This window comes from Egretta garzetta, unplaced genomic scaffold (assembly GCF_000687185.1).
Source record: "Egretta garzetta isolate BGI_Z169 unplaced genomic scaffold, ASM68718v1 scaffold156, whole genome shotgun sequence".
Lineage (NCBI taxonomy): Eukaryota > Metazoa > Chordata > Aves > Pelecaniformes > Ardeidae > Egretta > Egretta garzetta.
Genome location: NW_009260125.1, coordinates 1532073 through 1552330, shown reverse-complemented (window position 1 = coordinate 1552330; position 20258 = coordinate 1532073). Strand labels below are relative to the sequence as shown.

General features: G+C 40.3%; 1 protein-coding gene across 1 annotated transcript in view; it reads left to right on the top strand.

Annotated features, from left to right (window-relative positions):
- The window catches only part of RELN (reelin), a 258355-nt gene that overhangs the window by 74490 nt on the left and 163607 nt on the right, over positions 1-20258 (top strand). Inside the window, exons 5-6 of the mRNA XM_009641400.2 lie at positions 14846-14878; positions 16346-16424. Coding sequence (XP_009639695.1) covers positions 14846-14878; positions 16346-16424 — 112 coding nt within the window. The remainder of the gene's footprint in view (positions 1-14845; positions 14879-16345; positions 16425-20258) is intronic.

The window sequence follows — 20258 nt, the reverse complement described above, 5'->3', positions numbered from 1 at the left end:
CTACTCACTAGATGGACACAAGTTAAGAGCAGAAAAATAAATATGCAGAGTCATCATCATAAAATGGTGAAAAGCTTCATAAGCAGATGAAACTCTCCAAAGCACGGCTGCGAAGTGAGTGCACGTTGGCTAAAGGCAGTCTGCGGGGGCCCGAACAGGTAAGGAAAGGAGAAGGAAGTAAGAGACGTGTTGATGGCAGAGTGACAGAGAGCTGGCAGTGACCAGGAGGATCAAAGCCACGTGCAAGCAAACTGAAAGGAAGTATATGACTATCGGTGTCAGAACTGGCAGCACGGTCAAGGAGAATATGGGCAAAGCGGTAAGATTTCTCCTTGCCAGAAGAAAATACCTTGATTAGCAGAGACTAGTGAGTAGAAATCCATCCATATAGGTTTTGACAGTCCTTTCGTCAGACATGCTGTACTGGGATATTTTAGAAGGATAGTTGACAGCAGAAATTGTAATTCTTTCACCCTTCTCTGCTTAGCATTTCTCCAGTTTTGGAGCATAGCCTAATCTCAAATCACCATTTTAGCAATAAATTGTTGGTTAGAACAATAAGATGTTATGGTACCGTGTGCTGTACCTGAGTTCACAGGGACGCTGCAGGACTAGAACAAAATGGGATTTGTGTCTTGGTGGTTGTCCTGGTTTTGGCTGGGATAGAGTTAATTTTCTTCCTAGTAGCTGGCATAGTGATCAGTTTGGGATTTAGTACGAAAAGAATGTTGATAACACCCTGATGTTTTAGTTGTTGCTAAGTAGTGCCTAGTCTAGTCAAGGACTTGTTGTTTTCAGTTTCCCATGCTCTGCCAGGTGCATGAGAAGCTGGGAGGGGGCACAGCCAGGACAGCTGACCCCAACTGGCCAAAGGGCTATTCCACACCATATGACGTCATATTCGGTATATCAGCTGGGGGGAGTTGGCCGGGTGACAGCGATAGCTGCTCAGGGACAGGCTGGGCATCTGTCATGACTGGAGTGAATTTATCACAAATGAATGCCTGTACACAATTTTAATTTAGTAGAAGTTTAGAATTTATTTCCGCCTTTATGACACGAATCACAGGATTTGATTATGATATTTTAACAGCACTCTATCACCAGCCAATTAGCAAAGTGATTCAACAGAATTAATTACAACAGCAACTTAGTTACAGGTTCAAAGATGGCAAGGTTCTCTCCATTACTGCATGGAAAAAGTACATCAAGTTATACCTGAGTTGGAATGATTCACAGAGGTGATATGGATGCAAGGGTAAGGAGAACCCTCCCATTGAATCACGAGGTTCAGAGTAGACCCCCTTGCTTTCTAAACTCTGTCTGAGAGAGGAGTCTAGGTGTGGCTAAGTCCACTCTTAGTCCCAGACTTGGTCAACGGCTTATGTGACTAAGGGTAATGTCCAGTGGCAGTTCACAGTTTGAGGTAGGGTATAAGGTTTTAGCAGCACTTGATTATCGACTCTATGAACATTCACAGAATTAGTAATTAAATCGCACATCTGCACATTACTCAGGTTGATCCATACACACATGCATATATATAAGAAGCATGACTCTCTCTACATATAATAATAGTAATATATGTGGATTTAGCTGTTAAAAATTCCCCTTGAGTTTAGTAAAATACTCACATCGATTTTGTTGGCATCTCTCAATGGGTGAGGGTTGAGCCTCAGGGAGTGAAGTGTTTCAGCCCAGCCTCCACTGTTGGTCTCCGGTAATGGACCTCTGAGTTTAACAGACTCTGGAGTTCACTAGCTCTGAGAGGCATCCCACTCGGAGGGAAGTGCTGGCCACAGCCCACTGTGGTCCAGGAGAGCTCAAAGGGCCTCCTTTTGAACCACTCTTTTATAGGGTCATGAGATGCTTGGCTTTAGTCGTTTGTAAACTGTCATCCTGACCACAGTCCAGCTGGTGCTCCTGAAACTCCAGTGACGGTGGCACTGCTCCACTTGGCTTGTAACAATGGTACCACTCCGCTTGGTTGCAACCCAGGTGAGACAAGCTTCAAGGCTGCCAGGGGATAACTGATTGTTCCTTGTGATGTCCCCTGCCTTCAACAGTCAAAGGGAGTTCCTTGGTACGTGCGGTGCCTTTCCTGCCTCAGCCACATAGGAGTTTCTGGTACAATTAAGGGGTGCTTAACTGACCAACTCACTATACAAAGGCTTCGGTTTGGCAGGAATTCCTGAGGTCGAAAAAGGGTTGGAGTGAGAAATGCCTGGGGGTGTGAGGGGGATGCACCACCACAACCCACCCCATGACTAAAGTCAATCCATCTCACTCATGGAGTGGCAGTGTGGTCGACTCTTGCCTCCATGCCTATAAAACAGATTAATGCCATATTCCAGTTGTAATTTTGAGGAATTTTTTTGGCTGGATTAGTTAATAATCAGGTTTTGGTTAAATGTGATCAAGCAGTTTTATATACGTAAGGAGGTTTTTGTTTTAATGCTGGCTGTTTAGCTATTTTCCACACTCTAACATATAGAACTATATTCAGCAGCAAACATATACAATAAAAATTTGTAAGATCACATTAGGATGCAATAGTTGATTCAGAATTCCTGTTGGTGACAATCCAAATGAGGTATCCCACCAGTGATGTTCCCCATCCTTTTTCACCTGTTCTAAGAATACGATGTGTCTTTTCTCTATCATGATGCACACTAGTCAGAGTTTTTTGCCCATTGTTCTGAATTCACTTTAGTGATTAATTCAGGTCATCATGTTGCAGCAGTTTTTTCACCAATGTGAGATTCATGCCAATGGGGATAGGTAACAAACCTTCACACAGCGTATAGTTAGATTGTAGCAGTTGGTGGATCGTGGCAGGAGCTGAATAGTTAAAGTCGCATCTGTGATTTTGGTAAAGCTACTAATACAGATATTTGAGTGACTGTATGTATCTACAGTGGTGTTTTCTATAGATACAGAATTACAAAGGGTTCTTGTATAAACACATCAATTTCCAACATACATAAGTACGGTTTCAGGGGTTTCATTGGGCTGTATTTCAAAATGAAAACCACTTTGTTCAGTGTCAAGACAAATGTCTTGGGCCTTAATGGTGTTACTTGCACAAATGAATCCCTGTTGTTCCTATACCACACATGTATCAACATCAATAGTTTGCCATTTATCCCTATTTTGTCGGGCCCATACTCTATGTTCTAACGGATAGAGTGTAGTTCCATTTTGGTTCAATCCCAGCGCAATGATTGGGTTGCGTATTGTCAATACAAAAGCTATGGCTTTATTGTCAGTAGGGTTATAAGTAAAATTGATTAGATGCCACTGGGACTGGAAGTCTCTTTCAAATTGAGTTGCATTATCCCAGATTACCTTTTGAATTTCAGAGGCAAGGTGCCCTCATCGCCTTCTCTTAAATTGTTGTTAGAGTAGATTATATCCACCATTGGGCCTGAATACAACCGAGAGAGAGACACACACATTAATTTGAGCTGTGCCTAGTGCGTCCATGGTATTTTGGTTTGGCTGGTGGTATTTTTCATTAATTCTTTCCCACTTAGGTAATAAGCCGGCTACAAGCCATTAACTAGTTCCCGATAGAGAAGACTGCAATGGGTGTTCTAATTTGTTCAAATCACTTGTTGTCATGCTCAATTTATGAGTATTTCAGAAATAAAATCAGGTTTGGTTCCACTGTTGTTGTCATTGTTGCCTTTGATATAGATTCATTTTTCTTCTTTCCTAATACAAAAAAGAAGAAAAAGGTTTCGGTGGGGAAGCCTGAACGGGTTACCCCTCTTATGACAGAGGATAAATCCACTTAGTAGTGATCAGCATAGTTTCGCATTCTGAGGAAGTGTGACTGTTTGTAGCAGTTCAGCAAGCGCAGCATGCACAATTGTAGATGAGTTTATATCCCTGTGGGAGTCTGTTAAAGGGATATTGTATACTTTCCCAGGTAAAAGCAGAGTTTTCTTTATCTTCCTCCTGCAAGGGGACCATAAAGAACATATCTTTTCCATCTAGTGCTGCCATCCATGGGTGTACAGCTGCTTGTTGTGTGGCTGTTAAGGTGGCAATATTAGGACTGTGGCTGTCAGCTGAGCTGTATTGGCATTTAGGCGCCGATAATCAATTGTCAGATGCCATCTCCCATCTGGCTTTCAGACTGGCCAAACTGGTGAATTATGTGGGGAGTGGGTTCTGCAGATAATATGTCATTTTTCCAAATGACTTCAGAAATTCCGTCTCGTGCTACAGCAGAAATTGAGTAATCTTTGAACTAAGGAGTGCAGGGGCTGCACAGAGTAAATTCACAATAGCCTCCCATTCTTTATCAAAGTTAGGGTTATTATTTCAACCAAAAGACCATACACTGCCATCCGGGAGACGCCAGGTTCAGCCATTCAAAACATCAAAGCCTAGAATATTTTCATCGTGATTTTTTACTGCAAACTGGGTAGACAGCATATGTTTTTCGCCCGGGAGCTATAAATTAACTTTTACAGTTTGGCAAATAACACTTGCTCCATTCATGCCAGTAATTTTAACTCTTTGCCATCCAGGTTGTCGACCCAGATTCTCAGCATCTTGTTGTGTTAATATTGAAATAGGTGCTCGCGTATTTATTAGGAATTTTATTAATAGTTGTTGAGTACCAGCTGGGAATAAAATATATGGACCATTGTTATTTATCCATTGATAGGATTCCACTTGCCAGACAGACAGACCCAGTTGTCATCCAGGTGTTATTTGTTTTTTGATCTCAGATTTTGGGGAAGGTAAAGGTTATCATCCTCTCTTACATTTGGTGATGGTATCTGAGTGTTGGGAATGTTTTCTCTCCGATCATGTCTGCGAAATGCATAAATTAGATTTTGGATAAGGCTGGCAGGTTGTCTCTGAATTACAGCTCTTGGAATACCCAATGCCAATGCTTGGTTATACAGTTCTTTCCACCTCTGAGTCTTACATTGATGAACAACAGGTTTTGGTTCCCAGGAATAATTTTGGGGTGTTTGTTTAATTTTTCTGATATTATGACTGTGATTTTTGATTTTGACAGGCGTATCACCCCACCCCATTTCTTGCCCATGATTTATGATGTCATGCATCAATGTTGCCCAGGTGGGGAGAATTCTGTGCACTAGGGCCCCTTCCTGATCATCTGCAATGTCCCTTACAGCTAACAGGGCATTGAAATCTGTGTTTCTCCTAATTTCATCTCATTTTGCAATGAGGTAGGGTTTGAGTATAGCAGAGGCTCTCTTAATTAACGGCTTTAGCATATTGTGATCCACCGTTGCTGATATGGGAACATTAAGAGGGCTGCGCTCATGCATGGCCTGGTTATGGCAGCTTTTGTAATAGCTGTGGAGAGTTCATTCAGGGATTTAACAGGTATTACTAGCGGTTCTCCTCCCTTCAGTATATCTATTCCCCCAGCCCAGTATGCCACTCTACTTGTTATTGAATGGGGACTATCTGGAGGCTCAGGACCAGCATTTCAAAAGACACCAGGGCTCCAAAACCCACTGGCTTCATCACTGTTTAGTAAAATTCTATCTCACCCAGTTAGATATACATTCCATAAATATTCAGTTTCAGTTTCACCTGGCTTATGGCTATAACATACTTGTAGGTTACCCATTTGGATTGGATCAAATGGGGTTGTTTTTCGGGTATGACCTCCTGCTCCACCCCAACATTCTGCTGTTTTTATAATGGGCCTAGCTATGTATGCAGGAGGATTTAGAGGAGACAAAGAATCATCTTTCCCCAATTCATTATCATTGGGGTTACCCCACATGTTTCCATCCTACTTTTTAGGGGATACAATAAATTTCCTAAGATCTACAGTATCAAGGAGTGGATTGGGAGCTTGCATAAGCATCATCTCAACCTTTTCTTGTTATTTATCCATTGATAGGATTCCACTTGCCAGACAGACAGACCCAGTTGTCATCCAGGTGTTATTTGTTTTTTGATCTCAGATTTTGGGGAAGGTAAAGGTTATCATCCTCTCTTACATTTGGTGATGGTATCTGAGTGTTGGGAATGTTTTCTCTCCGATCATGTCTGCGAAATGCATAAATTAGATTTTGGATAAGGCTGGCAGGTTGTCTCTGAATTACAGCTCTTGGAATACCCAATGCCAATGCTTGGTTATACAGTTCTTTCCACCTCTGAGTCTTACATTGATGAACAACAGGTTTTGGTTCCCAGGAATAATTTTGGGGTGTTTGTTTAATTTTTCTGATATTATGACTGTGATTTTTGATTTTGACAGGCGTATCACCCCACCCCATTTCTTGCCCATGATTTATGATGTCATGCATCAATGTTGCCCAGGTGGGGAGAATTCTGTGCACTAGGGCCCCTTCCTGATCATCTGCAATGTCCCTTACAGCTAACAGGGCATTGAAATCTGTGTTTCTCCTAATTTCATCTCATTTTGCAATGAGGTAGGGTTTGAGTATAGCAGAGGCTCTCTTAATTAACGGCTTTAGCATATTGTGATCCACCGTTGCTGATATGGGAACATTAAGAGGGCTGCGCTCATGCATGGCCTGGTTATGGCAGCTTTTGTAATAGCTGTGGAGAGTTCATTCAGGGATTTAACAGGTATTACTAGCGGTTCTCCTCCCTTCAGTATATCTATTCCCCCAGCCCAGTATGCCACTCTACTTGTTATTGAATGGGGACTATCTGGAGGCTCAGGACCAGCATTTCAAAAGACACCAGGGCTCCAAAACCCACTGGCTTCATCACTGTTTAGTAAAATTCTATCTCACCCAGTTAGATATACATTCCATAAATATTCAGTTTCAGTTTCACCTGGCTTATGGCTATAACATACTTGTAGGTTACCCATTTGGATTGGATCAAATGGGGTTGTTTTTCGGGTATGACCTCCTGCTCCACCCCAACATTCTGCTGTTTTTATAATGGGCCTAGCTATGTATGCAGGAGGATTTAGAGGAGACAAAGAATCATCTTTCCCCAATTCATTATCATTGGGGTTACCCCACATGTTTCCATCCTACTTTTTAGGGGATACAATAAATTTCCTAAGATCTACAGTATCAAGGAGTGGATTGGGAGCTTGCATAAGCATCATCTCAACCTTTTCTGCCAATTTTTGTTTTTCCTCCTTTTCTTTCTGCAACTGTTTCTGTAGCTGTTCAATTTGTAGGGACAGTATTAATCCGGCTGCCTTTCTGCCGCCCACTTCATCCTTTAGCTCCTGCTCCCTTTTATTAAGGTTTTTCCTGTCTTCACAGGCAGCTTCTAGGCAGGTGCCTAGCATTTTGGAAATGACCCTGGCTACCTTTAGCTGTTCTTTCATGGCTTCACCCATGGTGAAGGATCACCCAGAAGTACTGTTTTATGAGCAGTGCACAGTGTATGACAGACATGTAATTAGTCATCTTATTTCCCTATAATATTGATGTGCAAACTTCTCAGAGGTTCTCTTGGTCGTTCCCTATCCTTTACTGCATTCAGTGTTGGGCCACTCACTACAAGAAGGACATTGAGGTGCTGGAGTGAGTCCAGAGAAGGGCATCAAAGCCGGTGAAGGGTGTAGAGCACAAGTCTGACGAGGAGCGGCTGAGGGAACTGGGGTTGTTCAGCCTGGAGAAGAGGAGGCTGAGGGGAGACCTTATCGCCCTCTACAACTGCCTGAAAGGAGGTTGTAGTGAGGTGGGGGTTGGTCTCTTCTCCCAGGTAACCAGCAATAGGATGAGAGGAAACATCCTCAAGTTGTGTCAGGGGAGGTTTAGATTGGATATTAGGAAAAATTTCTTCATCAAAAGGGCTGTCAAGCATTGGAACAGGCTGCCCAGGGAAGTGGTCGAGTCCCCATCCCTGGAGGTATTTAAAAGCTGGGTAGACAAGGTGCTTAGGGACATGGTTTAATGGTGGATTTGGCAGTGTTAGATTAATGGTTGGACTTGATCATTTAAAGGTCTTTTCCAACCTAAACAAATCTACAATTCTACTTCTCACAGATTTTTATCCTCACTAAGGCCTCTCTCCCCTTAGTTTTCTAGCTTGGCCACAGTTTTCCTGACCCAGCTAGTCAACCACACTGTTGCCCATTCCCCTTCCTCCAGTCCACTCCAGCACTAGACCCTCCTCTGCCCTTTTGTTCTTATTTCTGCAGCAGGCAATGTGCATTGCATTTGTCCCCCTAACCAGTAAGTATTATTATAGCTCTTATACTACTAGGATTAATTTTCCTATTTAAATGCTTTCTTTGAAGTAAACTTCGCTTCATTTATTCCATGAAGACAATCACAGTTTCATCAATGCTATTAATGTAAACAAAGGATTCTTTCAGAAAGAATTAGTGAATTTATTTAGATGCAAATATCATATTAAGATATATGCAAACCAGCAAGGTAGACTGACATAAATGAGTTTTTATGGTCTGTTTCTGGCCATAAACATTACTATACTGAAATGCTGTCCTGAATGATGTGGTATACTAAGTAAAGAAAATAAAACCACAGAGCAACTTCATAGATTTACAGGATATCATTTTAATAAGTATGTTCAGTGGAGATGATATCAGGCTTCATAATAACTAGTACAAAGGATTTACATGAAGCAAGGAATCTCAGAAATCACATTCACTGTGGCTGTCCACCCTCGGATGTGCATTAGTAAATCCTAATAGAGTTAATGGGATTTGTGCAGTGAAAGGAAAGTGTAGTTCTTACTTTGAAGAGAATTAGAGAATGATAAAGGGCAGCATTAAGGGATGGCAATGCCAAACAAGCAGCCCTATGTATAATGTATAAAAGCTGTGTGTTCAACATATAGTAAATATTTTAGGAACCTAGAGACATCTTTGGGAACTGATGTAAATATTAAAGTTTATAACAATTTTATTGGATATTGAAGAAAGGAGGCATAAAGATTATCAGACAAAAGAGTTAATCCAGCACAAATAGGCAAGAAACCAAAAATTGTATAAGCCAAGATAGAAAAGATAGATGTCTTATAAATATTTTAAGGACAAATAGGATGTCAATGACTGATTATATTCTTGCCATTAATAATATTTTTAATTAACAATATCTGTAACTTGTTGATTTCATAGCAAAATAAATAGAAAATAAGGTAAACTTATTATTGTGCAGATTGATGCATATTTATTCCTGGCTTGAGTAGAACAAAAATCATACATTAATAAACAGTATCATAACTTAAATGGAGTTGGCAAAACATCAGACCCAGCTGCATTTCACTGTAGAACTCAACAGAGCTGAGCTCTGTGTGAAAGCAGCGATGCTGCTGGGAGGAGCAGCCCGCGGTGCAGGGACGGAGGCAGCGGCGCTCGCCTCACAGAACCCCACTGGCCTCTACTGCATCAACTAGTTTTAAAGGGTTAAGGAGACCATGCTCCCGGTACACTATGTAACATTGGACCAGTACTACAGTTCTTTGGAATAAGGACCATACTGGGAGATTTGCGAGCACGTAATTTAGTTCTGACTCACTAGAGAAGAATCCCTGAACAGTAAAACCTAAGAAATGGAAAAGATGAAGGATGTTGTTCCTTCATCGTGCAAAATCATTCCTTTCCACATAGTTCCCAGAATTTTATACAATCTCATACTCAATGCCACAAGTTATAGGATTGGGATTCCCTTCTTAGGGAACCACTCTATGGTCTGACAGATGTCTTCATATGAGAGTAAATCCTGAGAACTGGCCCAGAGTCTCTTTTATTTCATAGCTTCTACCTGAATGTTTGTGGAAGACCTTTTAGGCATATTTTGTACCTTGTAAATATGGATTTAAGAACACTCTGAAAAATAAATGCAAAACAGATTGCAGGCTCTCAGGCTTGACCAGAGCAGTATTTTACAGAAGACTGGAGTTCAGAGCTGACTTATTGTTCCTTGGCTTATGTGTCAGCGAGAATAATGCAGCCCTCGGGCAACACACCGACTCTCTCTAGGGGGATGCTCAGCCTCTATCATTCAATAGCTATTTTGTTTACTAGTAAAAAGAAAGTATTGGCAGGAGTCTAAACAAAAGCATTAATTTTGGTTTTCATCTTCATCTGGATGCTAATGACAAGGAGACTAGACTTCTTCATAATACACAAAATAGAATATACCTCTCTCCACATCTCGTTTGCGGTGATGAGCAACAGCTAATGGCTGCTGGCTGTTGCAAGATGAGCAAGGTGCTTGTCTGGGAACATTTGAGCATTTGCGTGTCTTTAATTCATTTTTCCTTTATATTTAAACAGTAAGTTCAGGGTTCTGAGAAAAAAGAAAAAATAATCTATTTACTTCCCAGTGTGTTTTAAGACACTGCTGTGTCTTATACTGTGTTCCCTACCGATGCCTGTACGGAGGCTTGACCCCAGCGGTCTTTTGAATATAGGGTGTCAGTAGTACAAACTGATGTTGCTGGAACATGTGTTTAATTTGCATTATGCTAGCTCTTTTTATCTGAACAGAGACTAGTTTTGCTTAACAGTTAACCATTACCATGTTTAATGATTTTGTTTCTGGTTTTTCCACTGACATCAGGAGCATCGTCAAATCTTGTTTCCCTCCTCATATTCCAGCTCCTCTATCCGAAGATGACATTCCCTTCCTACTTCTCTCCTATTTCCCTCCCTTCTAGTTTAACCAAAACAGGGCGTATTTTTCTATTGGTTTAACCTCTCAGTAGCCTTACTTCATCCACAGAAAATTTTAACCTTTTACTCCAAAAGATGCCTTCATTCTCCCTCATCCCATTGACACAGAGCCCCACAATGATTCCATTGACTTCTGAATTCCCCATTACTTTCCTCAAGTTTCTCACGCTTCCAGTTTAACTGTGGCCTTTCTTTCTCTGAACTACTTTGTATCGTGTCCTCTATTCTGTGCTTTTTCTTACCAAAGGGTTTGCTTTGTCATACAAGGCAAGCGTCCTACATTTCCTTACATTTTTTCATATTGTATTTGCTCATGCCTCTTAGATGGTGAACTCTGTTGAGCTCTGTTTCTTTGCTTAGTACAATTTGTCTCTTGTAAAGCTCTGTATATACCCTGGGTGCTAGTTAAATATCAAATAATAAATTAATTTACTTTACTTTTTTAAAAAGGAATTACATTGTCATTCAAGATAAGATGTATTTTGGAGCCACACAAGTACTGATTCTAAATTTAAAACCATCCAACCAAGTGCCTAAGGAACATCTAAGGAATTGAATTATAGTTTAAAATACAACCTAAGATGGCCTTTTTCCCCCGTCAGTCTGAATCTTTATATATTTTTTTTAAATTTTAAATGTTTTATATCTTTGCCCTGTGTAGCTACTCTGCACCATATCTTTTGTTTTGTTTTGTTTTAGCTTTGTCATGTTATGCAATGAAACTCCATTTGACTTCAGCTACACTGTATGGCTTACTGTACAATCCATATTGTTTTAAAATAAATAGTTCTATAAGTTGATGAGAAGGGCAGATCTGAAAATATTTTAAAACTGATGAAGTTGGTTTTGTGTGATGCTCTAAATTTCTGTTATTTTGGGGACCCTAACTATAACATTTGAAGATCAACCCAGTGCTGTTTTGCAATGAAATATAAATGTAATACAGAAATTATTCATAGGGAGATTAAAGCCGAGCTTTATCACTCATTAAATGGTACCTTCACAGTCTTTTGTCATATTCAGCTCTGGAATTTGAATTACAAATTAGATGAAGGAATACCTGAGGCAAAAATGCTTGGGCTTCTCAGATCCTGTAGAGATTTGGGAAACATAACCCCTCCTCAGCATAAAGTCTTTATTTGCAAGAACAACCTTTTGTCCAACATTAAGTGTTTGCTTAACTCTACCTTTAGTTTTTTAAGTGAGTTATCGGTAGCACTAGTATGTATCTTAGAATTATAGAATAGTTTGGTTTGGAAGGGACCTTTAAATGTCATCTAGTCCAATCCCTCTGCAGTGAGCAGGGACATCTTCAACTGGATCAGGTTGCTCAGAGCACTGTCCAACCTGGCCTTGAATGTTTCCAGGGATGGGGCATCTACCACCTCTCTGGGCAACGCGTTCCAGTGTTTCACCACCTTCACTGTAAAAAGTTTCTTCTTACATCTAGTCTAAATCTACCCCCTTTTAGTTTAAAACCATGACCCCTTGTCCTATCGCTACAGGCCCTGCTATAAAAGTCTGTCCCATCTTTCTTATAAGCCCCCTTTACATACGGAAAGGCTGCAATGAGGTCTCCCCAGTATCTACACAATTTCCTTCACTTGAGTCCATTGGTAAGCAGGTTTGGTTTGCAATACACTATGCATACAACTGAAGAAGTGTTTTAGGAAAAATTCTCAGATCCCAATTTTGTATCCTTTAATTACATAAAGAGATAGTTATATAAAAAAATGCTGAAGTCAAAGGAGTTTGCAAAGTTAAAGATTCCAAGTTTGTGCTATACCTGTGCCTTTTGGGTGAATGCTGAAATTTTGCATAATGACTTCAGAAAGTATCATTAGTGATTGTGTGTATCCTTCTACAGAAAGCCTCTTCCAAAGAGCAATGCCAAGCAACCTGGGATGAACGACAATCTTGTCTTTCACTTTCAGGTCTGAACTGCTGTCATTGGAGAGGAAGGTCTCTTTCAGTTGAGTTACTCTCAAGGGCTAATGAAATTTGCTTGGCCAATAAATGAGTCTGCCCATGACGTGGCCTGACATGACCATCCTCCCCGTAGATGAGCACTAGTGGAGTGGCTCTCAGCCACACCTGTCCTTGCAGTGGATCATCCCTTAGTGATGATCTGGAGTTAGTTAAAAGGTGTAACGCAGAGCATCAAAGACAGAGGTCTTATTTTAAGTTTAACCTCTTAGAACATCAGGAATATTTCAAATCTCATACCAGAATGTACTCCTTTTCCTACAGGCAAAATCTAGAACAGCCTGCATTGCTCGATCTGGGAAATAATTTGGTTAACCCAGCTTAATCCCCTTCTGTGCAAAGACATTTTAAAAGTTTTCTAGAGAAATTTATACATGCCTGCATGGAAAAAAACAAAGCTTGTGACTGCAAGGGACAAATGCTGTCTTTTCCTCTGCGGTACCCACCAGTGCAGCCCAGCATTATCCTGGAGGCAATGCCAAGCTTAACGTGCAGTTGGAGTTGTATTGCTCCAGATTTTGTACTGTCATGGTGAGAGGTCTTGGCCATTGATTATTATTGGCATTTCTGCTGGGGAAGACAAGATGACATGGATAAGTTTCTTTTATAAAAATGCAGCAAGTTAGCTGCATAAAAAAATAAAAATTTTGTATTTCTGCATGTCTGTGATTTCTATTTAGCATCAAACTCTCTCAAGAATGCCTTTGCTCTTCACTGCACTTCAGTGCACTTCACTTCAGTGGTTCTGTGGTTGTTTTCAGCATTGTCTATATATGTATGGAAGTAAAAGCTGACAGTCTCCTAAGTTGTAAATCAGTTAAATTAAAGGCTTCTGTTTAAGCTGAATCTAGACTGTTTGCCACTCTTCTGGTCTGCAGACACCTCAGTTGTATCTTGCTCAGTCTTTTTAATCACCAACTTCCCCATGAAATGTTGCCATTTCATTACAGAATGTCACGTCTGCATGCAAACCCAGTGTTTATAGGAGAAAGCAGAAAGAGGAAAACAAAATTCTTGAGATTTGTATTGGACTTTCTATTCAAATGACTGTGTGTGAGGGCTCTACACAGATTGCTGCAGTCATTTTTATGTTTATTTTTAAACTATTTTTAATTTGTCAGATGTTATTGCAGAAATTGCAGTACTTCAGCATTTTTTTGCAAGTATGCTGAAGAAATCAGGAGTACTGATGCCATTTAGGTCAGTGCCCCACAAGAAACACAGAATTATAAAAAGCATCCTGGCTTCAAAAATTCTTTGTTATTGGTGCTCTATTTACCAAAGTAGAAAATACAGCTAGAAATATAGCTGCATGGGCGAGGTATTGAGAGGCAAAAGAGGTACCTGCTCCCCAGGAGCTTGCTTATATGCACCTCTTTGCCTCTGTGAAAGAGGTGTAACTTACTTTGGATTTAAGATCAGGCAGGGCTATGGATGTAGTAGCTACCATGGAGTATCTAGCTACACTGTGTAGCCACCTTCTAGACTTCCCCATATTTTTTGTGTGCCCTTTCAGATATATTCTGTCTACTTTTGTGTCATGTTACACCGAGACTCCTGTTGCAAAGTGTTAGGAGAAGACTACTTAATAAAGTTTTGTCCTTTCACACTCGTGCCCCCCATGCCGTGTGTCATTACAATATTCTACTGTTTCTTGGAAAACAAAGACCTGCCGGGGAATTGATTCAGCAATGCATGTAAAAACATGCTTTAAAACAAGTGTTGGATTCAGTGACTTGTGGAGTCAATCTGTTACTTGTTGCCCTAGGGATACTAGGATTTTTTCTCCCAACAGTATACCCAGTAAAATGTTGTCCAGTGGTCAGTGTGGCATTTTTGCCTTGCCTAGACTATTTCTTTTGCTCAGCCTAATTCCCACTCTCTTTGTCAATCATTGAATTACTGAATCTTAATCCAAATTATTTCTAATAATATCTCTAGAATATCACTTTCTTACCTTGTTGTACAACCATTTCTGTATTTCATTTATTATTGATGCTTATTTTAATTAGAGAATATTTCTTTTTTTCTTTCCTATTATATTTTTTGTAACTTTCAGTGTGTATCACATTTTTCATAATTAAACTGTCGGGATAGCTGACTTAAGAGAACATGTACTGTACAATTTCTTTTATGCTGAATAGATTTTTAATGTTGCAATTAAGCCCTGATCATGGAAGATATTAATGTGTTGTGTGTCTTTGTTCTCCACAGCTCCAACAGAAGCTCCCTTACATCCTCACCTAGGTAGGTGATTTGTCATTCTTATTACTAAAACTCAGAATCACTAACTTTATTATGATAAACAATCTGTAAGGTCATATGAAACTAGCTCTGGGGAGTTCAAATAAAAATGAGACTCATATAAAATGAATTGAATTATGGCTAATCCTGATTAGTTGTTTTTTTCATTGTGTTTTTTATTGCTGTTTATTTATTGCCTTTGAGCCCTTGCAGTGTGAGTATATAATACTGCAGAGCTTTTCTTCTGGCTGTGTAGGAGAGCATCTGTTTGCATGAGGACCCATAACCCCCAGTGTGGGACAGCACAGTCACACCCATGCTGGGTCACTGGGAGGAAGGTTTTGTCCCAGTGTACCTCTGGGGCACACCCAGGATCAGGGCACTTCTGCTCTCCCAGCCAGGCACAGAGCACGCAGCAGAGCTCCGGCCCTGCACCCACCATCCCCTGTGTTGCTATTTGATTAGTCTGGGACAGATTCTGGCATCTTGGCTCAGTTTAAATAGCAGGTGACAGCTACTTCATTCGTTTAATGGAAGTATTTGTAGAGAAAGATCTGTTTGATACAAATACAGCTGCCAAAGTTTTGGGATTTGTTTCTTTTTTTTTTTGGCCATCATACATAAAGGGCAGGTTTAGGTTGGACATTAGGAAGTTTCTTCACAGAAAGGGTTGACAAGCATTGGAACGGGCTGCACAGGGAAGTGGTCGAGTCCCCATCCCTGGAGGTATTTAAAAGACAGGTAGACAAGATGCTTAGGAACATGGGTTAGTGGTGGACTTGGCAGGGTTAGGTTAGCATTTGGACTTGATGATTTTAAAGGTCTTCTCCAATCTAAACAATTCTATGATTCTATTCTATGATTCTATAAATGATACCAGAAATCTAGGGGCAAAGATGGAGTCCAAAGCTTGCAGATCAATGGTTAGAAACATTTGCATAGCATAACTCACAGTTTATATTCCTTAAATGAGCTGACCTTTACTGCCAGCTCCACTGATAGCAGCAGAGAAAGTCCAAATGAGCTCAAGGATTTTTGCTTATGAGTTATCAGAATGAACCCCCTGACTATCAGAAGTGTAGTACACTCACTAGGACCTCTCATCCCTCCTTGTGCCAGTGTTTCCAAAATCTGGATTTGGAGTGATTTTTTTCTGAACATTCAGAGCAACCAACAATTTGGAACAAAAGTTCTTAAAACACTTAGTAGGCACTCGGTGACTGCATCTTTTCATAACCATTGGACTTTGGTGATAGATTGAGAGACTTCTTAAATTTCTGTGTAACTATGTCCCAGGGTAAGCCAAAAATGCCCATGACAGAGAAAACCCTGCTTTTGTAACCAGCATACTTTAAAAAGCTGATTTCCTCATTTTACAACGCATGACTTGAGCTCTAGGTAAGGCAACACTTAGAAAGCACTGGATGATTGCACTGGATCTTTTCATATAGTGCTTTCTTTTCTTTGCAGCTGAAATGCACAGTGACAGCATTATCCTACGAGATGACTTTGACTCTTACCATCAGCAAGAATTGAATCCTATCATGTGGTGAGTGTCAGACTTCTGCTTTGCTTTATACACCTTTGAGCAAATTAAAACATTTTGGTTATTATAGTGAAGTATTTGTAGTATATTAATTTCTAGATACCTCAGCTCAGTTCCATTGGGACCTAAATATATTAGTTTATTAATTAATTGATTAATGAGTGACTGAGAAATTCTAAGCCCATTGAAGTGAGTGACAAATTATCATTGACTGCAAATTTTCAATTAATCCAAAAATAGAAAGAAGGCATAAATCTGAGCTCAGTGAATGTTTTTGTATGAAGATTTTGATTTCCTGAAATCGTAGCTTTTCTTGGATTATTTTTTTATTTCGTGTTCATATAGTACATATTTCTGATGAAGTTAACTATAGAAAAAAATCCTTCTAAACCAAACCCAAATGTTTCCAGATTATTCAAAAGAAAAAATTAACTGGAATTCAATACCTCCGTCTAATTTTCAGCTGCCAAAAATGTTTAAGGTTGATTCTTTTTCTTTTTTTCTGGAAGGCAAACTTTTTCAAAAGTTTTGTATTTTATAGGAAGGAAAATCCTTCCCTTCCCAGCTCTCGACAGCAACTCCCAATTGCTAGGATTTTTTCATTCAATGGGATTCCTGAGTAGGGTCACTCATATTATCAGAGTCTACATCCAAAACAGCAAGCACAGGTCGGTATCGTTCTTTAACCAGTAGATGCTGTTGGAGAATCTTGAGACTCCATGTGCATAATAAGGCAAACACAATTTAGGACAGATCGGGCAGAAGTTCCGTTAGCCATGGTCACAGTGAGAGAGCACTCGGGCAGCATCTCCCCCTCTGCTCCCCCATTTTCTGCCAAGTGATTGCAGAGACCCAACCCATACGCTGTTTCAGAAAAGGAGGAAAGAGGTGAGGAAGAACAATCATTTCAGTGTTAATAAAGCCAGGAATCCATCCCTGGGAGGAATGGACTCCTTCACAGTTCCAAGGACTCCAGCAGTAAATAACAGGGCAATCTGGAGAGAAGGCTGTTGGCGGAACCTGTAGGAGTGGCACACCCAGTGTTGTCTTAGTTCTGAAACGGGGAGTTGGAAACAATCACAGATGGTTAGCTTTCAGTCAAAAGGAATGTTCTTTTAGCAAAGACAACTCTTAGTCAGACCTCTCAATCAGAAATACTAATAATTTTACCACCACAATGATCACAGTGCTAGAGTGCCATTTCATACGATGTATGTGTGTACATCACAATAGAGGAAGTTACAGGCCTCTTCTAGTACAAAACTGGTTCTATTCTGTATAGTGAATATTTCTACTGGTCATAGCATACCCAGATAAACATGTCTATCAGTCTTAACATGAAGTTTTGAAGGTTGGAATCTCCTTTTTTTATATGAGATTGTTACTGAGTTTTCTATTCATTGCAATCCTATTTATCAATATAACTAATTTTATACATTTAATTCATACAAGACACAAATATTTTACTGGGTTAGTTTGTCTTGTTCAAATACATTCTTGACGGGCATTTTAGAAGTTACCTGCATTTGGTAGTTAGGAATACACATGTTCTGTGAAATCTGACTTCATTTTCCTTTTTATTAAGACCTGTCACAGTTTTCCATCTGTGCAGTCTTGCACAGTTTCACCATCTCATGCAAAAAGATTGTAGTTTATGGAATTTTATGGGTATTTTTCCTTTGCACATACTGATTGTGATACTTTTTAATATGTGCCTACTATTTTTCTTCCTTTTGTTCCTTTTGTATCATCTCTTTAAATGTTTTTCTGGACAGATGCATTAAGGACCTGAAATACTATAGTATAAAAAAACCCTCTTTCTTTATGGGAATGAATAGATCAAGGACTCTTAATGGGTTACAGAGTAGCTGCCAAGGTAGATAGCTTTAGCAGCAGTGTGTTAAATGGACTTGAGTGGAAAGAAATGAGAGGAGGCATTATTTCCCTGCAGATGTCTCGTAACTCACAGAGGCCCTGCCTGTTGGGAGCCTCCGTAATTTATTTATCCATTGCTCTCTTATCTTTAAATTCATCCTTACTTTATAGCAGTCTCAACAGAGAAATTTTGACCAAAAGAGCCCCCAGTCTCCTGCTCCTGTTGTCCCCAAGATTTGGATTTGTTCCCCCTGGAACAACCTTGCCCCACCTTGGTTGTTGGGTCAGTGCAGGGAGGTGTGTGCTGGGAGAGAGAGTCCCAAAACTCACCGCAAAACTGAGACAGATTTTCCTGTAATCACACCAGAAAGCCAACACCTTCAGCAATGCTAAATAGAAGTGGAGCACAAATAAAAGAAAACTGTAATGAGGTGTCATGAGCTTTTCTGCATAAAGGATTTCTACAGTAGCTCTGCCTCCATGAAGACCCGCTTAGTGGCAGAAAGCTCATTCTCATTTGATGGTCTAGTGGGAGTTAAATCAGGGATTATTAACGGTTTACGCCATCCACCCTAAAATTGTATTTTTTCCCCTGGCAGCTGCTAAAATCCCATCTTTAGCACAAACAATTGCGGTAACTGCTTGAGCAGTATTTCCAGCCCCGCTCGGTGCCTGGGCTGCTGAGCTCGGAGTGTGCGGTAGCAGCTGCCTTGCGTGCACCGACACCCCGGCAGTGCCGTGCCACCGGGGGCCAGTTACACTAAGCTACTCTAGTAATTTCTGAAACCATTATTTGTGTAAAGATGAAAAGAGAAGTGTTTGTATTTTCCTATGATCTTTTCTTCCCAAATCCTACATAACACTGGCTTGGATGTGATTAATATTGACCCACTCCTCCTGATTCCCTTCCCGACATGTGCAGCTCTGGCAGACACGGACAGTCCAAGTGCACAAGCAAAGCATTTTACAGCTTCTGTGTGTGTCTAATTTTATGAGTCCCAGCACAGCCTGTATGTCACTCTATCCCTGGGAGAGGCCACACATCAAATAACTATTTTGCACAAGGGCACTGTATGATTTAGAGAGTGACTGCCTGTTTTTTATGGATTTCTGCTCTTTCAAATGCATTAAAAGACACATCTTACCCAGCAACCATCTGTTTCTTTGGAGGCTCAGGAGCAGGGAAGGAGTGGCTACAAGTGTTTCTGGAGCTGCAAAAGGAGGAGAAAGGGAAGGTTAGGATAGGGCTCTTTGTAAACAGAAAAATCACAGCATCTGGGAATGGGTTCCTGACCTAAATCATAGTTTAGTTATTGAAACAAAACAGGAGAATCTGCTAAAGTGGAAAAGGACAAAGAAAGGAGGAGACAGCAGAAGAGGACACATAAGCAGATGGAAGCAGGGAGGATTTTTGTGCTGGGAATACAGGAATGGGAGCAGGTCTCATCTCTCATTTTCTTGGGACTCAACCACCATGAGGATTTTCTCGTGTGGTGTGTCCAACTAATTTTTATATTCCTTTCTTCCAGCGTGCAATTGTGTTAGCATATGAATATTTCCAAAGTCCCCAGCCCATAGGCACAAGCCTGCTTAGTTAAGCAAAGATTTCCTCATTTCTTGGGTCTCATTTGCCACCAAATTTTCAAAGATCCCTTTGGCTTGTGAAATAAATATGCTTCACACATTCATAGATGTCCAATGTATTTTATATCTAACATGTATCAGCTGTGGAAGTTAAGGTAGGTAAGTGACTCCCACTCCATGGTAAATGCAGCACCAACAGCCCTGCTAAGTGGCTCACAGCTGATTTGCAGAACAAATTAGGCTGTAATGTTCAGTGCATTTTTCAATTAAAACTCTAATAGTGCAGGTGATTGTGGTCCATGAGACTTGCTGAAAACTGGCAGGAGTGTGTTAGTTCAGAAAGCTCAGGAATGATGGAAGTAATTGATTTCCTCTGTA